At 50.3% G+C, this 19947-nt stretch overlaps 1 protein-coding gene across 1 annotated transcript; it reads right to left on the bottom strand.

The window, feature by feature from the left end:
* Positions 1-2952: 2952 nt before the first annotated feature.
* Positions 2953-19160, bottom strand: DIPK2B (divergent protein kinase domain 2B). The gene is made up of 5 exons (XM_072852324.1): positions 18785-19160; positions 13622-13886; positions 6858-7031; positions 4752-5040; positions 2953-3604 (listed from the first exon to the last, which is right to left on the bottom strand). Exons 1-5 carry the CDS (start codon positions 19006-19008, stop codon positions 3264-3266), a joined length of 1293 nt encoding a protein of 430 aa, XP_072708425.1. The 5' UTR covers positions 19009-19160; the 3' UTR covers positions 2953-3263.
* Between the last annotated feature and the right edge of the window lie 787 nt (positions 19161-19947).

Genomic DNA, 19947 nt, shown 5'->3' with positions numbered 1-19947 from the left:
AGAGTTCTTTTGGGAAGGATTAGGTTTAAAATAATTGCCATTTATAAATTAATTTCACATCCTTTTGGAGCTTGGCCTACTAGCATTTCAAGGCTTGACTGGAGCTGGCAGACAGGGTGGGCACTGATTCCAGGTCCCGACTGCCAAGAAAAAGGAAAATATTAAGAGAAAAAATTGGCAATGAAAAAAAAAAGGCCAGGGAAATATAGGGAAATGAGATTTAGTTTAGGAAAATTATTGTTCTCTGAGCCATGGACTGATTTTATGGCTGGCATATTAGTTGCAGTCTTACATGAGCCTGGCCTCTGTAATCGATGTCTGAAGAGAAACTGGTGGTGAACACAGCTCCCAACATTTTAATAATTTTAAAATCCATGATTCTGTTATTTTTAATCATGGGGTTTTTTTAATTTAAATTCATATCAAAGTCTATTGAAAGCAGTGGGGAGACTCCTCTCAGCTTCAATAACTTTGAATCAAGCCATGTAAAAATAGATGCCACATGCCTCAAGCCTTCTGCTGCAGTCTTGCCAACTGAGTCCAAGCAGCAAAGTAAGACCACGACTCTTCTGTTTCTTACACCCAGCATTTTAGGATCATGAGTTCTGGGGCCCAGCCGAAGCCCGTGTGACACTTCTCAGTACTTTTGCCCAATGCTGGATTAGACCTGAGAGACCTGGACTTGCTCCTGCCGTTCTCTACGGTGCTGAGCACGTGCATCCCCTCTGCATTTCCATGGGCTGGTTTAATAGCAGAGAGATGCTCTATTGCCCGGCAGACATTTTGCACAGAGCTGTACAGTAGATGATTGTCTCATTTCCAAATGAAAAATGTGCATGGTGAAAATAAAAATGCCCAGGACACATGGGAGAGGCGTGAACCCAGTGTGGAGCCCTGTTGCAAGGGCTGCTCCTCCTTTCGATGCAAGTCAAGCCATTGGTAAACCAGAAAGCGCTGTAACAGAGGCCAGCCTGAGTCACAGAGCAACTGCAAAGACATTTCTGCAGACCACGGCTTGGAAATCATCTCTGCTGGGGCATGGGTGGTCCAGGACAGTCCTTCATCTTAGCGCTTTTTGGGCATTTTGTGGTGTGCGTTTTTAGTTGCGACTGCGTGAAGAAGGCTGCCCTCCAGCACTGCGAGGACGCTGGCAGCTCGCAGCCCAGGGTGGGCAGCAACTCACCGCTGACCCTGGCGAGAGCGGTGGTGAAGTGGGAGCTCCTCCTGCCCGGCGCGAGGCGGCTGGCATCCAGCACCGTGGGGGGAGGACTCGCTGGAGGGGAAAGGGCCCGGGGCTAATGCCCAGCTATCGGGTAAAATCACAGACTGAGAGATCAGAGATGCAGCCAGATTCAAGAAAAACTGTTGAAAACAGATTGTTAGTCAGCCTTATGGATCTCAGTGAAGGACATGTTTTTCTTACTGGAAGAGAGCCATCATGTAGAAATAGACTGAAATCAAGAAAGAGGGCTGCAGCCATAGCTTAGGCTGTATATTTAAACATTTTTGCTGTCAGACCATCTGGGCCTGGAGCTAAATTTACCTACAAATTATTTTCAATGTTTCTACTTCTTGTGAACGGTGCAAGGTGCACTTGATACTTTATGCCAGGAGGAAAGATAAAATAAATGTCCTGGGTCAGATTTTCCCAGTGTCAGACCTGTGTGGGACTTTTGATGCCTAGTCTGTCTGCAACACCTGACTTCAAGCCCAGGCCAGGTGCTCTGCACACACAGAGCCCCTCCACAGCCGACACAAAATCTTGACTTGCATTCCTGCTCCCAGTAGCTCCGTACAATGATTAGCAATGCAAATGCACTCACATCTTTTTCTGCTTTTATGCTGTTACTGATTTCTTTTTTGAACCATGGCTAAAGGAAGACTGTTTCCGCGATGAAAATACTTACGGGGGATCCAGAAAGTCTAGTTCATGACTCAGCTCAGTCAAATTTGCTTATCGACTCCTGCGCACCTGGATGCCAGGAGAAAGCCTCAAATCCAGGTGAGGTCTGGCAGTCCCCTAGACATCAGAGAAGGTTTGGTGTGGGCCTCTGATGCCCCATGCAGAGTACACGGGATGGGGACTGACAGATGCTGGGTGAGAAAGTTGTGTTTTGCAACTCTGCAACTTTTGCAACCTTCCCCCACAAAGTGAAGCACCTGCATCTAGCCCTGGGTTGGCCACTGCCGTGAAAAAAGTCTACTGCCCCAAATTTTAGGTGCCTGAGTCACTCCTTTGGGGGCTGGCTTACTGATTCCTCCTTTGAAAGGAAAATGGATGAAGATGGCTGTACCTCTTGCTGGTCAGGACTTAGACCTCCCCAGCTCTTGGGGGGTGCCCCAGCACCTACATTGGAGTATTGAGTGTTCAGCAAGTCTCATCTGGCTCAGGGTAAACTAATCTCCCATCCTCTGCCTGTGTTGTTTCTCCTTTTAAGTTAATTTTCCCATTTAAATGGTTTTGTGCAAATGGTTCCTTCAGTTTTCTTTAGAGACAAAAGTGTGAAACTATCTACTGGACAATCACATCCCAGAGTTGGGTATTTTCTGATCTTAAAACAAGAACCTTTATTAGTCTCCAATTACTGCCCATCAACTTCGGAAAGACTAAAAGTAATTATATTTGGGGATTAGAGAAAGTAAGTCTCAAGAGACATGGGGTCTTTCAGCTTTTTAATGCTGTTGATGGCGTCTTTCTGTTCTGTGTGCCATAAAAGTAATAAAATTTAAATATTTTATAAAAGTGATCTGTGATGGGTGATGGCACGGAACTGATCTGGTGGTTCAGTTTATCTATGATTGAAAAATCCCCATAAGGAAAGTCTTAAATGCTTCCATCCACCCCACATTATGTATATATCATCTCGATCAGAAAGTACTTTCTTGGTAATAAAGCTCCTCTATCTAGCTAGTTGTGACTGTGCTGCCTTCAGATGGTTTCTTTTTAATGGATGGCATGGAAAACTCTTCCAAGGCCAAAATACATGAATGAGATTTATTAATCCTGTAGCCCCTGACACTCATGATAATGCTAATAATCCATAAGCCGTACATCATGTCTAACATCCCATGTAACAAATGCATCTTTGGGAGATGAACAAAAAAATCCCACATGTACTCTGCTCCCTCCTCCTCCACCTTGATGAGGAAGCCCCAGATTTGGTGCAGCTCTTTCCAGCTACCCTGGTTCCTTCTTGCTTCCGGAGCTGGCAGGGGGCTGACACTGCCCCAGTCCTTCCCGGGGGACCCCTCCTCCAAAGCCGTCAGTATTTGTCACTGTATTTGCAGTCAGGGTAGCGGTAGGCAAAACGGGAATCGCAAGACCGCAGAGGTTTCAGGAGGTCTGCCAGCTTTGCAACCGCCTCGTTGACGCCCTGGTCATCAGCGAGGCCATCGGCGCAGTGCTGCAGGAAGCTGTCTATTTTCTCCTGCACAGGTTGCAGGAATTTTCCCTTCAGGAGCTTAGGCAAAAGCTCTTGACACACCATGATGAGGCTGTGCTTCTCTCTGATGGAGTTACAGGACACAAATGCAGACTGGCAGTCCACAGTCAAACAGCTAAATATATCTTTATACTCCTGCTGGCCGTCAATCAGCTGGCTCCCTATTAGAGACAATTAAACCAGTTGTTAGAAGCATGGTGGCGATATCTTGGATAACCACATGTCTGTACCTCTGTATTAACATGGGGTTTGTTACTATCTAAAGGATACGGCAATCTTGCACCACAAAGTACTCTGTGCTGTAGCTGTATATGGGCCAATTTTCTCACTCCTGAAATATATATATTTTTCTGAATGACAGAGCTCTGCAGAACCGCCTGACAGAGGAATTGGAGAGGAGTCTGCCAAGTCAAACTGATGCAGAAAAAACGAGAAGAACTGGAGTACTAACCTAAAATGTGAAGTTCCTACAAAAACTACCACAAATAGCCAAACCCATAATTTTTCCATGTTACCCAAAATCATTAAATTGCAACAACAGCTCATCTAGCTGGAGTCAAGTCAACAGTAATAGCTGTTGGGAGAAGAAAAAGAAACACAGTGGAAAATTCTCTGACAGCTGCTTCTGAATATTTGAGATCTACTCAGCTGAATGTGTGAGCTGAGCAAAAGCCTTCTGAAAATTTGAACATTCAAAATGAAATTGTTAAATTATTGGAGGAATAGTCTTCGACTAGCTCTACTTCCAGGAGTAGACCAATGTAACCTGTGAAGTGAATAGTAACTCTTGATTTTATGTAAAAATGACAAAAGGGGGATTTTGTTGTTATAATAATGATTATTAGTTAATGTGATAAAAAGAGTCTGAGTTGACCCAATACTTAAAATAAATGAAGTTATGAAATTTCTACTTGCAAATATTGACATTTCTGTGGCAAAAGTTTTAAAAGAGGTGATTTAGGAAGACTTCAAATGAGAGCGTTCAGCACCATGCACATTGAATGCTGCTGCCAGCCACAGAGGGGGCCGGGCAGGATGTAAGCGCCCACAGTCAGTCACCAAACCACTGACTGCACAAACAAGATGCCTGTCGCCTTCCCGACTCAGAGCCAGGATGGCAGGAGCTGCTGTTGCTTTTGCTGTTGGTAAATCTCCCCATGCACTTTTCATTATTTAATTTAGCGAGCAATGTTTGGTTGATTAAAAAAGAACCAGCAGCAGAGCCAAGCGTAGCAGGTGAAAGATTTGTTTCCCTGCCTTGCTGAGCCCTCCTGCGACAGATGCGCAGCCACGGAGCCTGCTGAGTACCTTCCTCCTTGTCGATGATCCCCAGCGTGCTGGCATCCCGGATGAACAGATGCCCGTTGCTAAACACGCCGAAGGTGCCAGCGTCCACGTGGGTGAAGTAGAAGAAATAGTTGAGGTCGTTGGTGCCCATGGAGCGGAGGACGGTGAGGAGCTGGAGGGCCAGGTCGGCGGCCACCTCGGGGGCTGCACTGAAGAAGTCACGCAGGGGCCTGGTGCTGGCGCTGACCACCAGCCGCCCGCAGGAGCCCAGGTACCGTGGGAAGGGCCACCCCTCCACGTCGGGGAAGATCTGCCGGGGAGAGCAGGAACGGGGGATTGCCACTGCCCTCTGGCCGCTGTGCTCTGCCCGTGGACCCATGTTCCTCCCAGAAAACTTTCAAGTGCCCTGGCTGGCTTCAAGCAGCAGCGCCGGTGTCGTGTTTTGCTTTCCAAAGCAGCCTGCAATCCTTCCTCACCCCAGCCTGCCCCAGCAGCCGGGGAAGGTGCTGCTCCGTTCTGGAGTAACTATGCTGCTTTTTTTTTGCTTTTTTTTTTACCCTTTTTTTAATTAAGGAAGAAGAATCTGATATTTCAAGACTTATTCCATGAGGGAGACTAACTGGAAAGTCCAAGATAATAATAGATTTCAAATTCATGAAAATTTTAGCCACAGAAGAGCTAATTTTAGGTGTCTTTATGGAGCCTTTGACGGGTCCCTCATGAGCACTGCAGAGCTGAAGTCACAGCTTGGAGGTGAGGTGGGGCTAAAGCAGTTGTCGCTAATTTGTAAGAACTGCCTGGCCGTTTTGTAAGAGACTTTGCAGTCTCAGGGATGGAAGTGCTGGGTGTTTGCTACCGTGGGAACACCTGGGCTGGGCTCCCTGCATCACTGCAGCTCGTGCTAGCAGCACAGTTATGCCAGGTGGAAAGCAAACCGCATAGCTGCTGAGCTGTGCCAACACAAAGCTTTCTGCCATTTACACAGTAACTTGTCTGTCTCCCCAGCACCCCAAACCCTGACAAGGCAGGGTTATCAAGTTGTCCAGTTTCATGTTTAAGGTTGCTTCTCCCTTCTGCTGTGAAGGCATTTTGGGCACCCATGTAAAATCAAGCCATTTCTCTTGGGCATATTTTTCTCACCTCTTTAAGCTGCATTCCCCCATCTTTACAGTGCTGAGAGCCACAGCCGCATGCCCCAGCGAGCTGTGGCCGGGGTGACTGAATGACCCCTGGGAGACTGCCAGAGCACAAGCACCATTCCCCGTCCCTGGGACCAGGGTCCTGCTCCCAGAGCCCTGTGAGCTGATGAGGGCAGCGGTGGCCTGGGGCAGGAGATAGATAGATGCTGCTGCTGTCTCTCTTCGTGGAATCTCAAAGGGTCGAAAGAAACAGCAATGAGGACTAAAGGTGGGGCGGTGGTGGGGATGGGTAAGGATGCTCCCTCAGAAACCCATGTAAGGAAAGAGAGGAGCCACATGCCAGGCATGCTAGCAGGAGACCAGGGGAGGGGCGTGAGGCCTCCCAGCTCTCTGCCTTCAAACTCAGAGCTCAGTTGTATTTGGGATTCCACCAAACACCTCTGCAAAGCTGCACTTTGCTACGGAGCTAGTTACCAGTGGCATGTAAATGGAAAAAACAGCACTGGCACATGAAGCCTGGGAAATCAGTGCTCCCCAAGTCCATGTTCAACCTCATCGCTGTGTCTTGGTCCTCCCATGCTAAAGCATGCCCTTTCTCTTTTATAAACAGGCTGTGATTTTAAGTAATATATTAGTAATGCAAACATAACACTGTGAAGTATCAGGGACATGTAAAACCCTGGCTTTCACAGTGTGCTAGTGCAATAACCTGTCTGGGTTCTCATTTATTTAAGGGGCTGGACATCCGTATCTCTTCACAACTTCACAGTCTGATGCAAGGAGCACTGCAGGAGCCTGCCTGACTTTAGCCATCCAACCCCATAGAAGAAACTCACTTTATGAAGGCTAGGGAGCTTGCCAAAGGGTAGGGCTGGGACTCCTCTGCAGATAGGGGCTGGTACACGTCTCATGCGAGGGTTTGCTTGCGAGGGTTTGCTTGCAAGGGGCTGCAGGGCAGCCTTTCAAGCTGGGGTGAAGGGGTACGTACCTGTAACAAGATGGGATGTGAATTCACTGACAGCGTGTACAGGAGGCGCAGTTTGTCCTGGTCAGTGAGGTGGTCCATGTAGATGCTGCCAGCGTCTGGCACCTCAGCATAGCGCCGCACTATCCTGTCCAGGAGACGCTGGGATGGGCAGCGTAGCATTGGGCTAGACAGGCCCTGGCGAGAGGGGAAAACACGACAAAGGTGTTTATTTTCCAGCCTGAGAGGTCAGAATGTGCTTGGCCCATGCTGGGGTACGGGCACCTCTGTGCTCTGCCCACTGCGCCTCTGCCCCCTGCGGCACAGCTGCTGGTGGGTACGGGCACCAGAGGGATCTCTACAGCAAAACCCTCCTAGGAAAAAAACCCCCACCATCCAAAAATGCCTGTTCGCAACTCAGGTTTCCAAAATGGCACCCAGTCTTCGCGGCACAGCTGCAGAGGCTGCAAACCCCATTTCCGCCCAACTGTGCGGCACCACATTGCTCCGTGCCGGCGGGCCTCCTCCCTCCGCCCGGGTTTCCAGCCCTGGCATCCTGGCTTGCTGGTGGAGGCCTCCCTGTCATTAAGCTGGTGAGTCACTTCCCTCGTTAAATAATGTCTTCAGATCGCTTCACTATTTGCTTAACCTGTGAGCAGCTTTCTTGGAAATACTATTTGCTAAGGTCAGTAAACATGCTTTAAAAGTGTAAATAAACACTGTATGTGGGTACAAGCACAGGATATATTCTGTCTCTGATAAACTTGCGCATTAACTATCAAAACCAAATTTGAATAGCCTGTGCATACTTTTTGTAAATACCAGCAACAAATAAAGAACTGTTGGGCTAAGGGAGTCAACCATCACCGTATTTCACCTTTCAGATTTGGAGGTTTGGCTTGTAAAATTGCACAAGCAATCTATGGCTGGGATAAATGGCATAGAAATGCATACCTTCACAGTCAAAAAAGACCTTTGTTTTGAAGTCAGTCTTCCTTAATAGCCAAGGAGAGCGGACATATGGAGAGTTGCCCACAGTGGCACAGAAACGCTGCCCCGCCATGCCTCAGCTGGGGAAGGGAATCAGGTTTTTGCTAAGCCTTTTTCTTCCAAATGATCTAAGCAGCCAAATTCACTTGTTCGGGTTTTCTTTCTAATTTGATGGCTGGGAGACGTGCTTCAGAGGAAAGGACACTGGAGCTCACATTGCTCCCTGCCATTCTTCATGCTGAGAGCAAAGATTTGACTCAGGATCTCCCCAAGTCATTTGGTAACTCTGAGGTAGGTCTCTCTCAACCCTTCCTGCACGAGCTGTTCATTTGGCATAAAACACTTAATTACCCAGCCATGACAAAGAAATTAAGAAACAAGGAAAGAAGGAGCGTGCCACTCTCCCAGTGGGAGGTGGAAAGAGGGGACCGGACCTCCCACAACCCCTGCTCTGCCTCCCTGCCAGCCTCAGTGAGGTCCCAACCACTCCCTCCTTGGCCATCGGTTGCATGAAACAAGCCCTGAATGCCAATAGCTGGTCAAAACTACCTGAAAAGCTCAACCCCAACTGGAGCGTTGTTTCACGACAACTGAAGAACCATTTATTTCCCGAAGAGAATAAAACACTTGTCAAAAATAATTCTCCCCGGTTCTAGTTACAAGTCTTCATACGCTCCTCTCCTCTGGTGTAGCCTTATCAAGGAAATATTTTTTCAACTAATTATCTGAAACCATAGAAGGGGGTGGGGAAGAGATGGTTATGGATTTCTGTCTCGCAGCACTTGCAGGCACGTTGTGGCTGACTCTGTCACTTTCCCTTTGGAGGAGAAGTGAGAAAAAATGAGCAGAACAGAGCTGTGTTAAAGAAGAGATAAACGGTGGAGAAAGTCTCTTGCAGCTTGGCATGTATGCAAATATTTGCAGCCAAAGTTAGAAAGCCTTGCTGCCTCCAGGAGTTTGCAATGCAAAAGCTGAGACCCTTAAAAGTATACAGTAGGAACAGAAATCTTGGTGGCAGAGAATGCATGAAAGTTGTAATTAGGATTTTTTCCAAGGTCAGAGATCATCCTGTTAACGCAGACATGGACACGCGCTGCACGCGGTGGTCACGGCTGCTCGTTTCCTGAGGAACCATTTCAGGCATACCAGTGGTGGGGCGGGAGCAGGAGCAGGGCTGGGTGCTGCCATGTTTATATCATCCATCAGTGCAGCTTCCTATGGTTTAATGAAGCCTCGATCCACCAAAGCTGCACAGTGGGGCCTTTTGAGTTCGGCAGAGCTATTCAAATGCATAAAGTTCAGCACCTGCTCGAGTGTTTTGGCAGAGCAGGGCCTCCCCTTCCAGCAGACTGATGGAAACATCCCTACAGCAGAAAAGGAGACGGAGTTGTAAAACTGTCTGAGAAAAACCGTCAAAGGAAGAAAAATTTGAAGAACACATACTCGAAACACTGGAGATACTGATTTATCTGAGAAAAGATATTAAGTCCTTTGCAGCGTCTTATCACCCCAGAGAATAAGACCTGACAGATAGCCTGATGTATTGTTTGTGATTGATATGGAAAGCTTCTTATTTACTTTGATTAAATACCCACATTTTTATGTCTGATAATAAGTAGTTCCTGCAAAGCCTATCTGCACTCAACTGTGATTTTTTTTTCCTACTGCGCAGTATGCGATGTGTTTTGAACTCCCATGTATGCATATGTATGTGTATCTAGTGTGGATGCACCAGAATTCACGCTGATGTAAGGACAACCTCTGGAAGACAACTTCTCCTCACTCTGCTTTCTCTTCAGCCAGCCCAAGGAGGGACGGCACAGCTCGGGAGCACAGCCGCCTCCTGCCCCACGCACCACCGCCTGGGTGCAGCTTCACCAAATGACCAAGTTTGGGGTGGGATCCAGGAGGAAACATTTGGATGTAGGTGTCAAAGCACCTGCAGCTCCTGGCCGCTTTGTTCCTCCCCAAAAGAGAGAAACTGAGGATGCACTGTGAAGCTATGGGGCTCGTCCCCACTGCAGGCACTGCTGCTATCGTCCTCCTCCAGTGGGAGGTTGGATGTGGCTGGTGCCAGCAGGTTTACCGAAGCACATCTCTGATGGGGAGGTGCAGGGCCAAAGAGGTGGCAGGTCTGGGAGGTGCCTCTGGGAGCCTGGTAACACCCGTCCTTCCCCAGGTTGGACCAGCTGCCAGATCAGCGAGCTGCTACCTGTGTGTGTGAGCAAAGTGATGCATACTGGCCACATAACCATGGTGCCAGCGCATCTGCTGAGGGCTGGCTGAGGTGCTGGTCAATAGTTTCAAACAGTACATCCTAGAGAGAGGGGCTGAAAATGGCTGGCTTTTCAGCTTGGCACTGCTTTTGTCTGTCTGCCTTCAGCATTTTCCAGGCTGTGCTTTGTAGGCAGGGCTGTAAACTTGTCCTGCAGGCGATCTGTGCTGAAACTAACCCGCTTTTTTTGTTGTTCTTCCCCTCAAACAGGAAAAGCATGCGGCACGGCTTGAGGTGATGAGCTCCTGAGCGAAGCAGCAGGTGGCTGGGGCTAGCTAAATCGCAGGCTGAGCCCCAGCTAAATCCTGCTCATCTCCGAGGTGGGCTGGATTTTAACACTGAAGACTTTGCTGAGTCCAATAAAGATTTTCATTGTGGTGGGTGAAATAATCACTGTGGCAGGCAGCTCGGCTGATAGTTGGGTCAGGCAGGGCAGGCAGCGTAAAGTGAAAAAACATTACTTCATGGTCTGTCATTTTGATTCAAGCATGTTACGGTTTGTCGTAATTCTCCGCTCTATAAGACAAAATTACCTGAGCCCATTAGCTTTCCTCGGTGCTGCTATATAGGAAAAACTGCAGGGAGGGGAGTACAGATGCTGCTGGGTGACCCCAGCTTTGTGAAACAGGGTGAGCATCATGTTAGGCATCAACAGCAGTGTGCTGTTAACACCTCTGAAAAAAGAGAGGGGGCAAAAAAAAGCCAGAAGAGCAGTGCTGCAGGTAAGCATTTGCAATGACGTATGGTACCCCAAGAACCCCCCCTCTGACAGCTCGTGCTGGGTTACCAACATGCATTCACCCAGCCAGCACCGCAAAGGGGCAGCAGCGCTGGGCTGGGGCGCAGGCAGAGGTGCTCCTGCGGCTTTCGGCTCTGAGACGGGCAGGTGGGGTGGGCAGAGAGGAAGGGGATCCCCGGCTCTGTGGGGCCAGACAGCTTGGAGGGTCACCCCGTAACCTGTGGTGGCCCACACAACAGGGCTGGGGGCTGAGGAGGGTCTCACGTACAAATTCACACACGCTGTATGACTGAAATGTTGTTGCTGCAGGCTGTTTTTCAATTCAGACCACTGTGAGACCAGCAGCCATTTTGCAGAACACGTGCCTGATCTTAAATAGTGATTGCTGCCAAAATTTAGAGGTGGGGGTTGGGGGTAGGCCCCAGCACCTCTGGGTTCCTATGCTCCTCTGTGTATTCAGGGTTACCTGCTGTTAGAAGGGATTTATATCCCGGTTTAGGTTTCTCTGCTTGATTTACAGAACCAAAGAACCATGAAAACACGAGCGGAGCAATCCTGAGGCCAGTGTGCAAAGGTCTGGACCTTCCTGCAGCCTCCTGTGCCCTCTCCAGCTAAAAAACTGCAGGGGTTGCTGAAATGTCCCAGGGAGTTTGTCCCTGCGCACATCCCCCCAGTCTGGCCCCCGAGCTCGTTTCAGAGGCATCCTGGAGCTGGGGTCAGCTCAGCTTCTCCCTGCGGCACAGTGAAATTCAAGCGCCCAGGAGAAACTGGATAGGTGCAAGGCCAGGGTGCCCCAGCCAGAATCTCTACATGGTGCTGCATGTCCATGTGTGCATGCATGCATGCGTGTGTGTATGTATGCATGTGTGCATGCATATGTGTGTGCACGCGTGTGTGCACCACTCAGCCGGGGATTCAGTTTGAGAGAGGACAAGGTAGGGAAAGCTGTATAGCACATCAAGGGCCTTTTAAGGACAAGGATTTGGGCTCAGCTAATGACTTAACTTTGCAGCAGATCTGAGATACAACAGAGCTACATTTCTCCAGTTACTTTTTCACCCAGCAAATGGAAGTTTTAAGCTCTCAACTCCTCCTGTTTCACACAGCAGTGCTGTGGGGGCAGCTCAGTTTTGCACAAACCCCTTGGACGCTCCAGCAATGCTGGAGGGCCTGGCACCCCACCTTGCCCCCCTGCAGCCCCCTGCAATGCTGCCTTGGGGGACAGCGATGGCCAGTGGGTGCCTGGGAGGCTGCTGCCTGCCACCCTGGGAGGAGGTGTCCCTGCCTGCAGCCCACAAGCTCAGGTGAGGGATGCTCTGAGTGGAAGTGATGTATATCTGCCCCCTCTCCCTTGCCCCTCTCCCGAGGTTACTAGACAAAGTACAGTGTAGCTTTGCTCCAAAGAGTTTTTCCCTGCCCGGCAGGTGTCATCCTGGACCTCCCCCCCCGGGAGGGAGGGTGCTGGCTTCAGGGTGACCTGCCATGTGGGGCTGTCAGTGACTCGGGTGAGTCCGCCTCAGAGCAGCTCAGGCCCTCGCCCCGGTGCTGCTGCTGCTGCTGCTGCTCCTGCTGCAGCATGGGGTCTCCCGCTCTCCCTCCTCAGGCGTGTGGCTCCATGGGGTAACAGAAGCGGAAAAACTAAAGCAGCGTATCTTTAGCACTCAGCAAAGCTGAGCAGATGCAGCAGCGTGCAGGCAGGAGGAAGCAGTTGCCTCCATAGAAAAAAAAGAAGTCCCTTTTTCACAGCCACTTCTCTCTTGGAAGGGGGCAGAAGTAACGGAATAATCCTTCTTTGCCTCTCAGTGTCTCGTTTAGAGTATAACCAGCCTCTGCCTTGGCCCCTGCCACTTGCCAGCAGATATCGCAATGCTTTGCTGTTGTTTGGATGGGCTGGGGGGATGCATGTGCATTTAGGGAGGGGACTTTTGCTCTCAGATGCAAGCCAGCTGCTGCAAAACACACCGGCGTGCCCGGTGGCTGTCCCTGCCTGCCCGTGGCACCCCTTGGCGCAGGCAGCGCTCAGATGCTGGCTCTGCTCTGGAGCCTGCCCACGCTGCCGCTCCGGCCCTGCCTGCGCATCCGTGTCCCCGCACCGCGGCCGCCCGTCTGCCTGCTGGAGCGACCCCCCCGGCACGCCTGTCCTGGCTTCACCTGTGACACCCCAGGACTGCGACAGAAAGGGCAGCGCGCTTCTTCGTGCCTGAGATCATTTGCTATAGACAGCAGGTGGATGAGGAATTGAGGCTCTGGCTCTGACCGCCCCTGCCGCTCACATTGAAACATGGTGGACAAGTAGAAAAATCCCCACTCGAGCTGTCGCCGTGTTTGTGTGGGTGGCCCGATGTTACCCCCGTGCCCGAAGCCAGCGAGCACTACGGCTTCCCATGGGCCTCCAGCCTCAGCCTGCACGAGGAGCTGGGAGCCGGTGCCCTCTGTGCTGGGGCAGAGCTCAGCCCTGGCCAGGCCGTGCCGCAGTGTTACCTATGGCTGGGGACAGGGGGGTGGCCCCGGGCCGCGGCGCTTTTCTTCCCGTTGGGGCCTCATTTTACTTCTCCCTTGTGGTGGGTGGGCTCGGCTGGGGGGACATGGGGCTGCCGCCTCTCCACCAGCCGGGGCAGAAGGTAGAGGGCTGGCCATCACCCCAACTCACCCTCCACCCAGCAAGTTGCAGCCATGTCTCCTTCAGACCCCTGTTTCCCCCCCAAAACCACGCAGCACTCCCCTGGGGCTCCCTCTCCCCTCTCCCCCCGCCGGTGTGGGGCGCAGGGCCCACGGGACACGCACCTGGACCAGGTCAGGGGTGAGGCGCTTGGCCCGCAGCCACTTCTGGAAGCGGTGCGTGCGGCGCAGGGCATGCTCCAGGCTGCAGGTCTTCGTCTTCAGCAGGGAGGTGCAGATGCGCTGGTCGGCCCGGTCGTGCCAGTACTTGGAGGTCAGCCGGGTGATGTCGACCAGCCGCCAGCTCTTGGCATCATCAGTGTAGTTGCCCGAGTAGCTGAGCAGGTAGCTGGGGGGCAGCTTTAAATGAGAAGAAAGCCAGGTGTCAAACCTGCCAAACCAAAACGAGAGCCCCACGGAGAGCGGGTTAACAAGCCACACAGACACCCGCACAGCGCCAGCGCCACCGCCGTTGCTCCTCCGCATGCCAGCCCCAGGGGCTTTCTGCCGTCGTGCGGCAAAGGCCGAGCGGCCACGGGCGGGCGGCCCCGGGTGCCTGGGTGAGGCGAGCGGGCTGAAGCCATCGGCCAAGGAAACGCGCTTTGGAAAAAATGTCCGTCTTTGCTTCCCGCTTAAACCGTCCTGTCACGAACAGTGCCATAAGGAGGGGGGCAAAACGCCCAAACGGGGTCTTTTGGGCCACATAGAGAGAGGGAGGGAAGGGAGAGGGCTGCAGGGTCTTGGTTCACGGGGAATCCCTGGAGTTTTTAAATTTCCTTAATCCCGGAGAAAGGGGCCCAAAAAGGAGTACTTGACACTTTAAGGGACCCTGCAGAACAAATCCTCCTGACAATAAAAGTATTTGGGAATACCAAAATGACCTTTTGTTTTGAGGTGGTGGCCTTACTCAGTACTGGGGTCAACAGGTCCCCCCCCGACATCAGTGGCTGTATTTTAGCAGCCAGGATGAGTGACCTCCCCAGGCAGCGGCAGCGTTTGGGGTGTGATGGGGGGCACGGGGGGACGCGTGCCCTGGGCGTGTGGCACCACTGTAGCCATGGAGATCTTGCGCTGATTTGCTCCCCCTACACCGGCACAGGAGGGGAGCATATGGGCCGGGTAATTAGGCTGTGACGATTTTTTTTTGTTTCAGCAGCCCCCTCAGCCCTGCCCACGCACGCGTCGCAGATGCAGGAGCTGAGGAGCGCGGTGCCTGTTTTGTAAGTATGTCTGTAACCTGCTCTTGGAAAGCGGCTGAACTCCGACCTTTGGTTTGGCCAACGTCAGGCCTTCGCCGCCTCTAAAACCACCTGCCCTAACCTCCTTGCCTGAGTGCGTAAGAAAGCACGTTCTAATTTAATCTCACCATAAATTGAAGCTGATAGCTCAGAAGTGAAACAGGAGAAGCAAGAGGTTCCCTGCAGGATCAGCTAGCTGGAGTTAGAAGAAAAGACATTAACATATCTGCAAGCTGAAGCTGATCTTTCCTTTCGACTTCCAGTTGGGAAATTGGCACGGAGAAATTTTGGGGGGATTAATTTCCTCTGATTTCAGGGAAATAACTGACTTACTGACGCTAGCCGCCCTCCGCGATCAGAGACCGACCAGCCTCCTCCCCACAACCCCTCTTGAAGGCAGCGCCTCGCTCCCCTTCCCCACCACGGACCCTGTGCAGCTCAGCTTCGGGGCAAGCACGGGTGCCTGGGGCGGGGAAAGGCCAGTCTCCCCGCAGCACTGGTGCTTGCCCTGCTTTGGCTTTTGGCTTTAGCCATGTGCCTCCTTCAAAATATTTGCCACGGAGATGCAGGCTGACCAGAAGTGGAGGAGCCTGGCCCCTTGTGCAAGCAGGTTGGGGGTTCAGGCATTTCAGTCATTTGGGTGTTTTGCCCAAAATGAAATGGAAGCTTCCCTATGGTTAGGGCATCTGACATGAAAATAAACGCCTTGTTTGTTTTGGGGGTTTTTTTGGTCTGGTTTTGAGCTAGGACTAAAGAGCAGAAGATAATTGCTATGCCTCACTGTGACTTGTTGTGCATCACGACCCCTCCCAGTGCCTAATCTGCACAGCAGGCGCAGCGTGCCAGGCACGTACAGAGAAGAGTTGGCTATGGGCTGGGTTTCTCTTTCTTTCTTTCCTTTTTTTTTTTTAAGTTAAGCACAAATGTGCCTTGTGATTTGGCTCAACTGTGTGTGTTCAGGGGAGCTCACGTCAGGCAGATACCAGGAAAGCGCCGCCTCCCGCATGCACGCAGCGCATGGATGTGTGAAGTCCAGGGCTGAGCATTAATTTGAGTGCGGATGGAGCGATTTCCTCCGCAGAGCTCCCAGGGGAGAGCCACGCGGGCCTGGGAACCCGGCATGGGCCGCAGCAATTCTGTATTTGGCATCATTTCTGGGCAGCGCAGCACTGGCCTGGCACACTTTCTAGATACTTTCAAGATTCATCATCAAGTTGTGCTGTAACAACAATTTGCTCTCGTATGAAGCCTTTTAGCTAAGGGCCTGAATGTGCTCCAATTAAGACTTTCAGTAAGATCTGCGTGAATAACTGAGTCACAGATTACAGATTTTAGATCAACCCAGAACTAAACACTGAAGAAAATCAAACTTGTTTTTCTTTTTTCCTGGAAGAAATGAAGTATTTTGTTTCAGCCAAAATAATTTTGCTTGCATTTGGAGTTTTATTATTTTTTTTTAAATTAAGTAAGTTAAGTCTTAAAACCAAAACTAAAGAAATGCCATATAAAAACCCATCAAATTGAAGCATTCCAGCTTTTTCAGACTTCCTTCCCATTACTTTTGGCCAAAGCTCATCACCAGCGTTGGCACAAGTCTGCAAATAGTTTTGGTCACCTCAGTTTCGCAGTGTTTTGAAAATCTAATATTTTACGAAAACTTTTGCTGCGCTCTGCTCTCAGGACAGTTGGTAGGCAGGCTTTGGTATTCTCATTTACAGATGGATAAAGTTGGGCAAAGATAAGGGAAGTAAAGAACATTAGAGCACAAGATGAGTCACCAGCCGTTCTGGGAACAAAACCCACATCTTCTTACTCGTTAGTGTGAATGCATGTCACAGCTCCCGGAAGTGATGGAGAATTAATGAAGCCCGTTCTGATGAGGATTAACACAGAGAAGCGCCAAGTGCCATCCACCTTTGTGAACATGGGAAAAGGTACACAGGGGTGGATCAAAGAGCGGCAGTGCCACTGAAATTTCCCCCGTTTAACCTTCCGCTTGCCAAAAAATCCCGGCTGTTCAAGAAATCAAGTGGGAGAACAAGTTTAACCCCTGCGAAGAAAAGCCTGAACCTGACTGACTGCTCTGGGGAACATTTTTAAAAGTTACCCTTTCCAAAGTGCTCAAAGCAGAACCGTATGTTATCACTTATTTGTGTGCTACACTGCTCGTGGGAAGCTGACTGCAAGCTCGCAGGAGAGAAAAAAATGTCTCTGGTTTAGGAAGCCCCTCTGCCTTCCCTGAGGCAGAAGCATCGTGCTCCCCCTTGCATGTGACTCTGCACTCCTGGACCCGGCTCGGAGCCTCTGCACACCCACAGCCCTTTCCCGCTGTCCCCCGGAGGAAAGCCAGCATGGGGGCCTCCTGCTTTCGCTCACTTAGCACCTCTTTCCTGCACCCCAGTGCAGCATGTAGCTGGCCACCAGCCAGCCAGAGGCATTTGCTCACTGCAGAAGGCTACTGCTATTTTTGGCAGGGCTGAAGGAAGCTGCATGGTCCCAACCTCTCCAGCAGCTAAGCGGGAGTAACCAAAATGGTGCACCTGTGACAAGCTGCGTGCGCAGAAGCTGCTTTGTACCCAGCGGCAGGTCCCTAAAAACCCTGCACAGGTGAGTGGCAAAGGGGCCGCAGCAGGTTGGGGCATGGGGCAGGAGCCAGCTCCCATGCCGCCCTGCTGCAGAGAAATAAATATAGGGCAGCTCCTACCCCAAACACACCCCCAGCCCCTGCAGACCCACACCAGCCCGTGTCAGCCAGATGAACATGCTGATTGCAAATCCCTCCTGCTTTTTGGGACAGGAGCCCGGGCTGGGCTGGGAGAAACCCAGCACTGCTGGCCTGGCCCTTCTTAGTGCCTCTGCACGTTACTTACTGCATGCCCTGGCGTTGCCCTCGGCACGAGCCGGGGCAGACAGAAAGCCAAGAGGGCAAAGTGCTGAGGGCTGGGACCCCCCCTGTGCCACGGCAAGGGGTGCCCTGGCATAGAAAAGCCATAAGCTGCCTTTTTGCAGTGGCAGTAAGGGAAGGATGGATGTTCAGTGTTACAAGTCCATCCCAGACAAACCGTTATGGTTTTACTATGCTACATTTTATAGGCTAGTTTAAGGTAAAAATGGTCATTTGTCCAATATTATACTACTTACATTATAGCATTAAAAATACAATTTTACTACAATAATTTCTTCTCCCCCAGGCTTTTATGCCTATAAAATAAAGTGCATATGGCTCTATAAATCATATCAGACCCAATAAACCCTTCCTCTGCCAAGCACTGCCTTTAACTTTCTCCTCAAATACACTGGCAACATTTTCCCTGCTGTCATCAGATACGCTCTGCTTTTGAGCCTAAAACTGATTGGATCAGTCTGACGACCGCTTGGACAGCATATGTCTCATCGACTTCGAGACAGATGCAATTTCTGCCTCTGTCTTCAAGTTCTCACAGAAACCTCCCAAAAGCGTACTAATAATTTAGCCCCGTCTATTTTCGAGTGCGTAGGTAACCTGATGTGCAAAAGTCCTCGTGCCTCAGGCAGTTTTAGATTGCTTTTGGTCTTACTTAATACGCACGTGAAATTTTGCACATTTGTGTTGTTGCACCTGGTACAAAATTATACAGCATGTTTATAGGTTTGTAGTTAACATAGTCTGTTGGGAGTGTACAAAGCTAAACCCCCTTTGCCTTTGCTCCGTTGCTCATAATAAAATATTTCCAGTACATATAAACAAGCTGATTTCTTCCTTCCCTCTTCCCTTTCCCCATCACTGCCTTGAATTGTTTCGGAGCCACTCTCTATGCAGAAAGTTGTCCTTTTACTCCTGCTTTCAAATTATAATTCAGGGCTGAAGTCTGATCATGTTTGTGTGGCTTTAAAAGAAAAGCGACAAAGCAGCAGCTAATAGACATTAATTAAAATACTAGGTGCTGTAATGGCAACCAGGTGCTACGTTACTCTTTGCATTGTCGTTCATTAAAGTACTTGGAAATACTAACAGGCAACTTTCAAGTTACTATGCAGAATGCTTTAAAAATTAGGGTGCTGAGTTTCTGACCTTATTTCTTCTTTAAAGAATTTCTTGCAAATGGATGTCCCAATGCAGGCGTTGCATTTATCAAGTCCCAGGAAAGTCCGGCCAAAACTGTAGCTGGGTTTGATGTGGGGCACAGACGGAGAAGCTGTTGCTGCTGTGGAAGGGTTACAGCTCAGAGCCAAAACCAGGAGCAGCATCAACAAACCTGCAACTCTGGAGCAAAGGCAACATATCCAGCGCCCCATCTACAGTAGCGGAGAGCTCTGCCTTTTGCAGGTTACCCCTCTCTATGCTTTTGGTCTCTTTTTGATGACCTCAGCCTGCAGTGGTGAGCCCCGAAACACGGCAAGACACGCTGGGTGCGGGACACCCTGCCGCAGTCCCCATCCTGCCAGCTGGTCACTGGCTCTATCGGCTTGAGGTTTGGGTGGGAAAGATATGATGTAGGGTGGGGAGAAGGAAATACATGGAGGATGCAGATAACTTGGGTTGCCATGGTTACCTTTCCTTTACTTGGTGCAGCTGCTCCGGCCCCTGCTGACCCTCCCATCAGCCGACTTGGAAAACAACATGAAGAAGTGCTCATCTGCGCTTTGTGCAGACAAATGAAGGATATCCTGTCGCTGGAGCAAAGGGCATATGCGGGACACTTAGTAAAAACTGATTTGGAAGGAGTAATAGCGTGGCAGAAATGCACATTTCAGCACATTAGCGTTGCTGTATTCCTGGAGATTTGCGATGGCGCATCGCTTGACTTCTCAGGTGCTTTCTTGGCCCAGTTTCCCCTTCTCACAGAATTGCTGAAAAGACTGTCAGGTGGAATCGTCGCCGTTTTGTTTCTTGAAAATAGCGTTGTTTAGAAGCGATTGCACCACAGTGTTTCATGCCATGGAAAGCAGGATAGCCTGAAGCTTTCCAAAACACCCAGCTGATGTAACAGCTTGGCCTCTGAACCACTCTTGAAAAATGGGGATTTTCAGCAAGGCTCGTATGCTTTCAAATACCTTTTCCCAATGGTCCTGGCACTGGAAAGAAGCTAGAGAAAGGGACAGGGGCTAATGCAGGAGCTTGCCAGAGGTTTCAAATGTGCTTAGAAACTACTGTGATCACATCCAAAAGCTGTCCTCATTAGGCCAAAGACTTGAAAGTTACGGAAACTACTGGCTACCCGTCCTGGCCTGGAT

Source organism: Ciconia boyciana, chromosome 1 (assembly GCF_034638445.1).
Source record: "Ciconia boyciana chromosome 1, ASM3463844v1, whole genome shotgun sequence".
NCBI lineage: Eukaryota > Metazoa > Chordata > Aves > Ciconiiformes > Ciconiidae > Ciconia > Ciconia boyciana.
This window is presented reverse-complemented; position numbering and strand designations above follow the sequence as displayed.

Bases quoted from the DNA above. Each gene is read 5' to 3' on its own strand.
- DIPK2B (XM_072852324.1), bottom strand. From the start codon at position 19,008: ATGGGGCGCTGGATATGTTGCCTTTGCTCCAGAGTTGCAGGTTTGTTG. The intron at 13,887-18,784 runs GTCAGAAACTCA...TTGGTTTGGCAG, and splicing joins TTCTTTAAAGAAGAAATAAG to GTTTGACACCTGGCTTTCTT. The intron at 7,032-13,621 runs GTGCGTGTCCCG...CCCTCTCGCCAG, and splicing joins TCACCCCTGACCTGGTCCAG to GGCCTGTCTAGCCCAATGCT.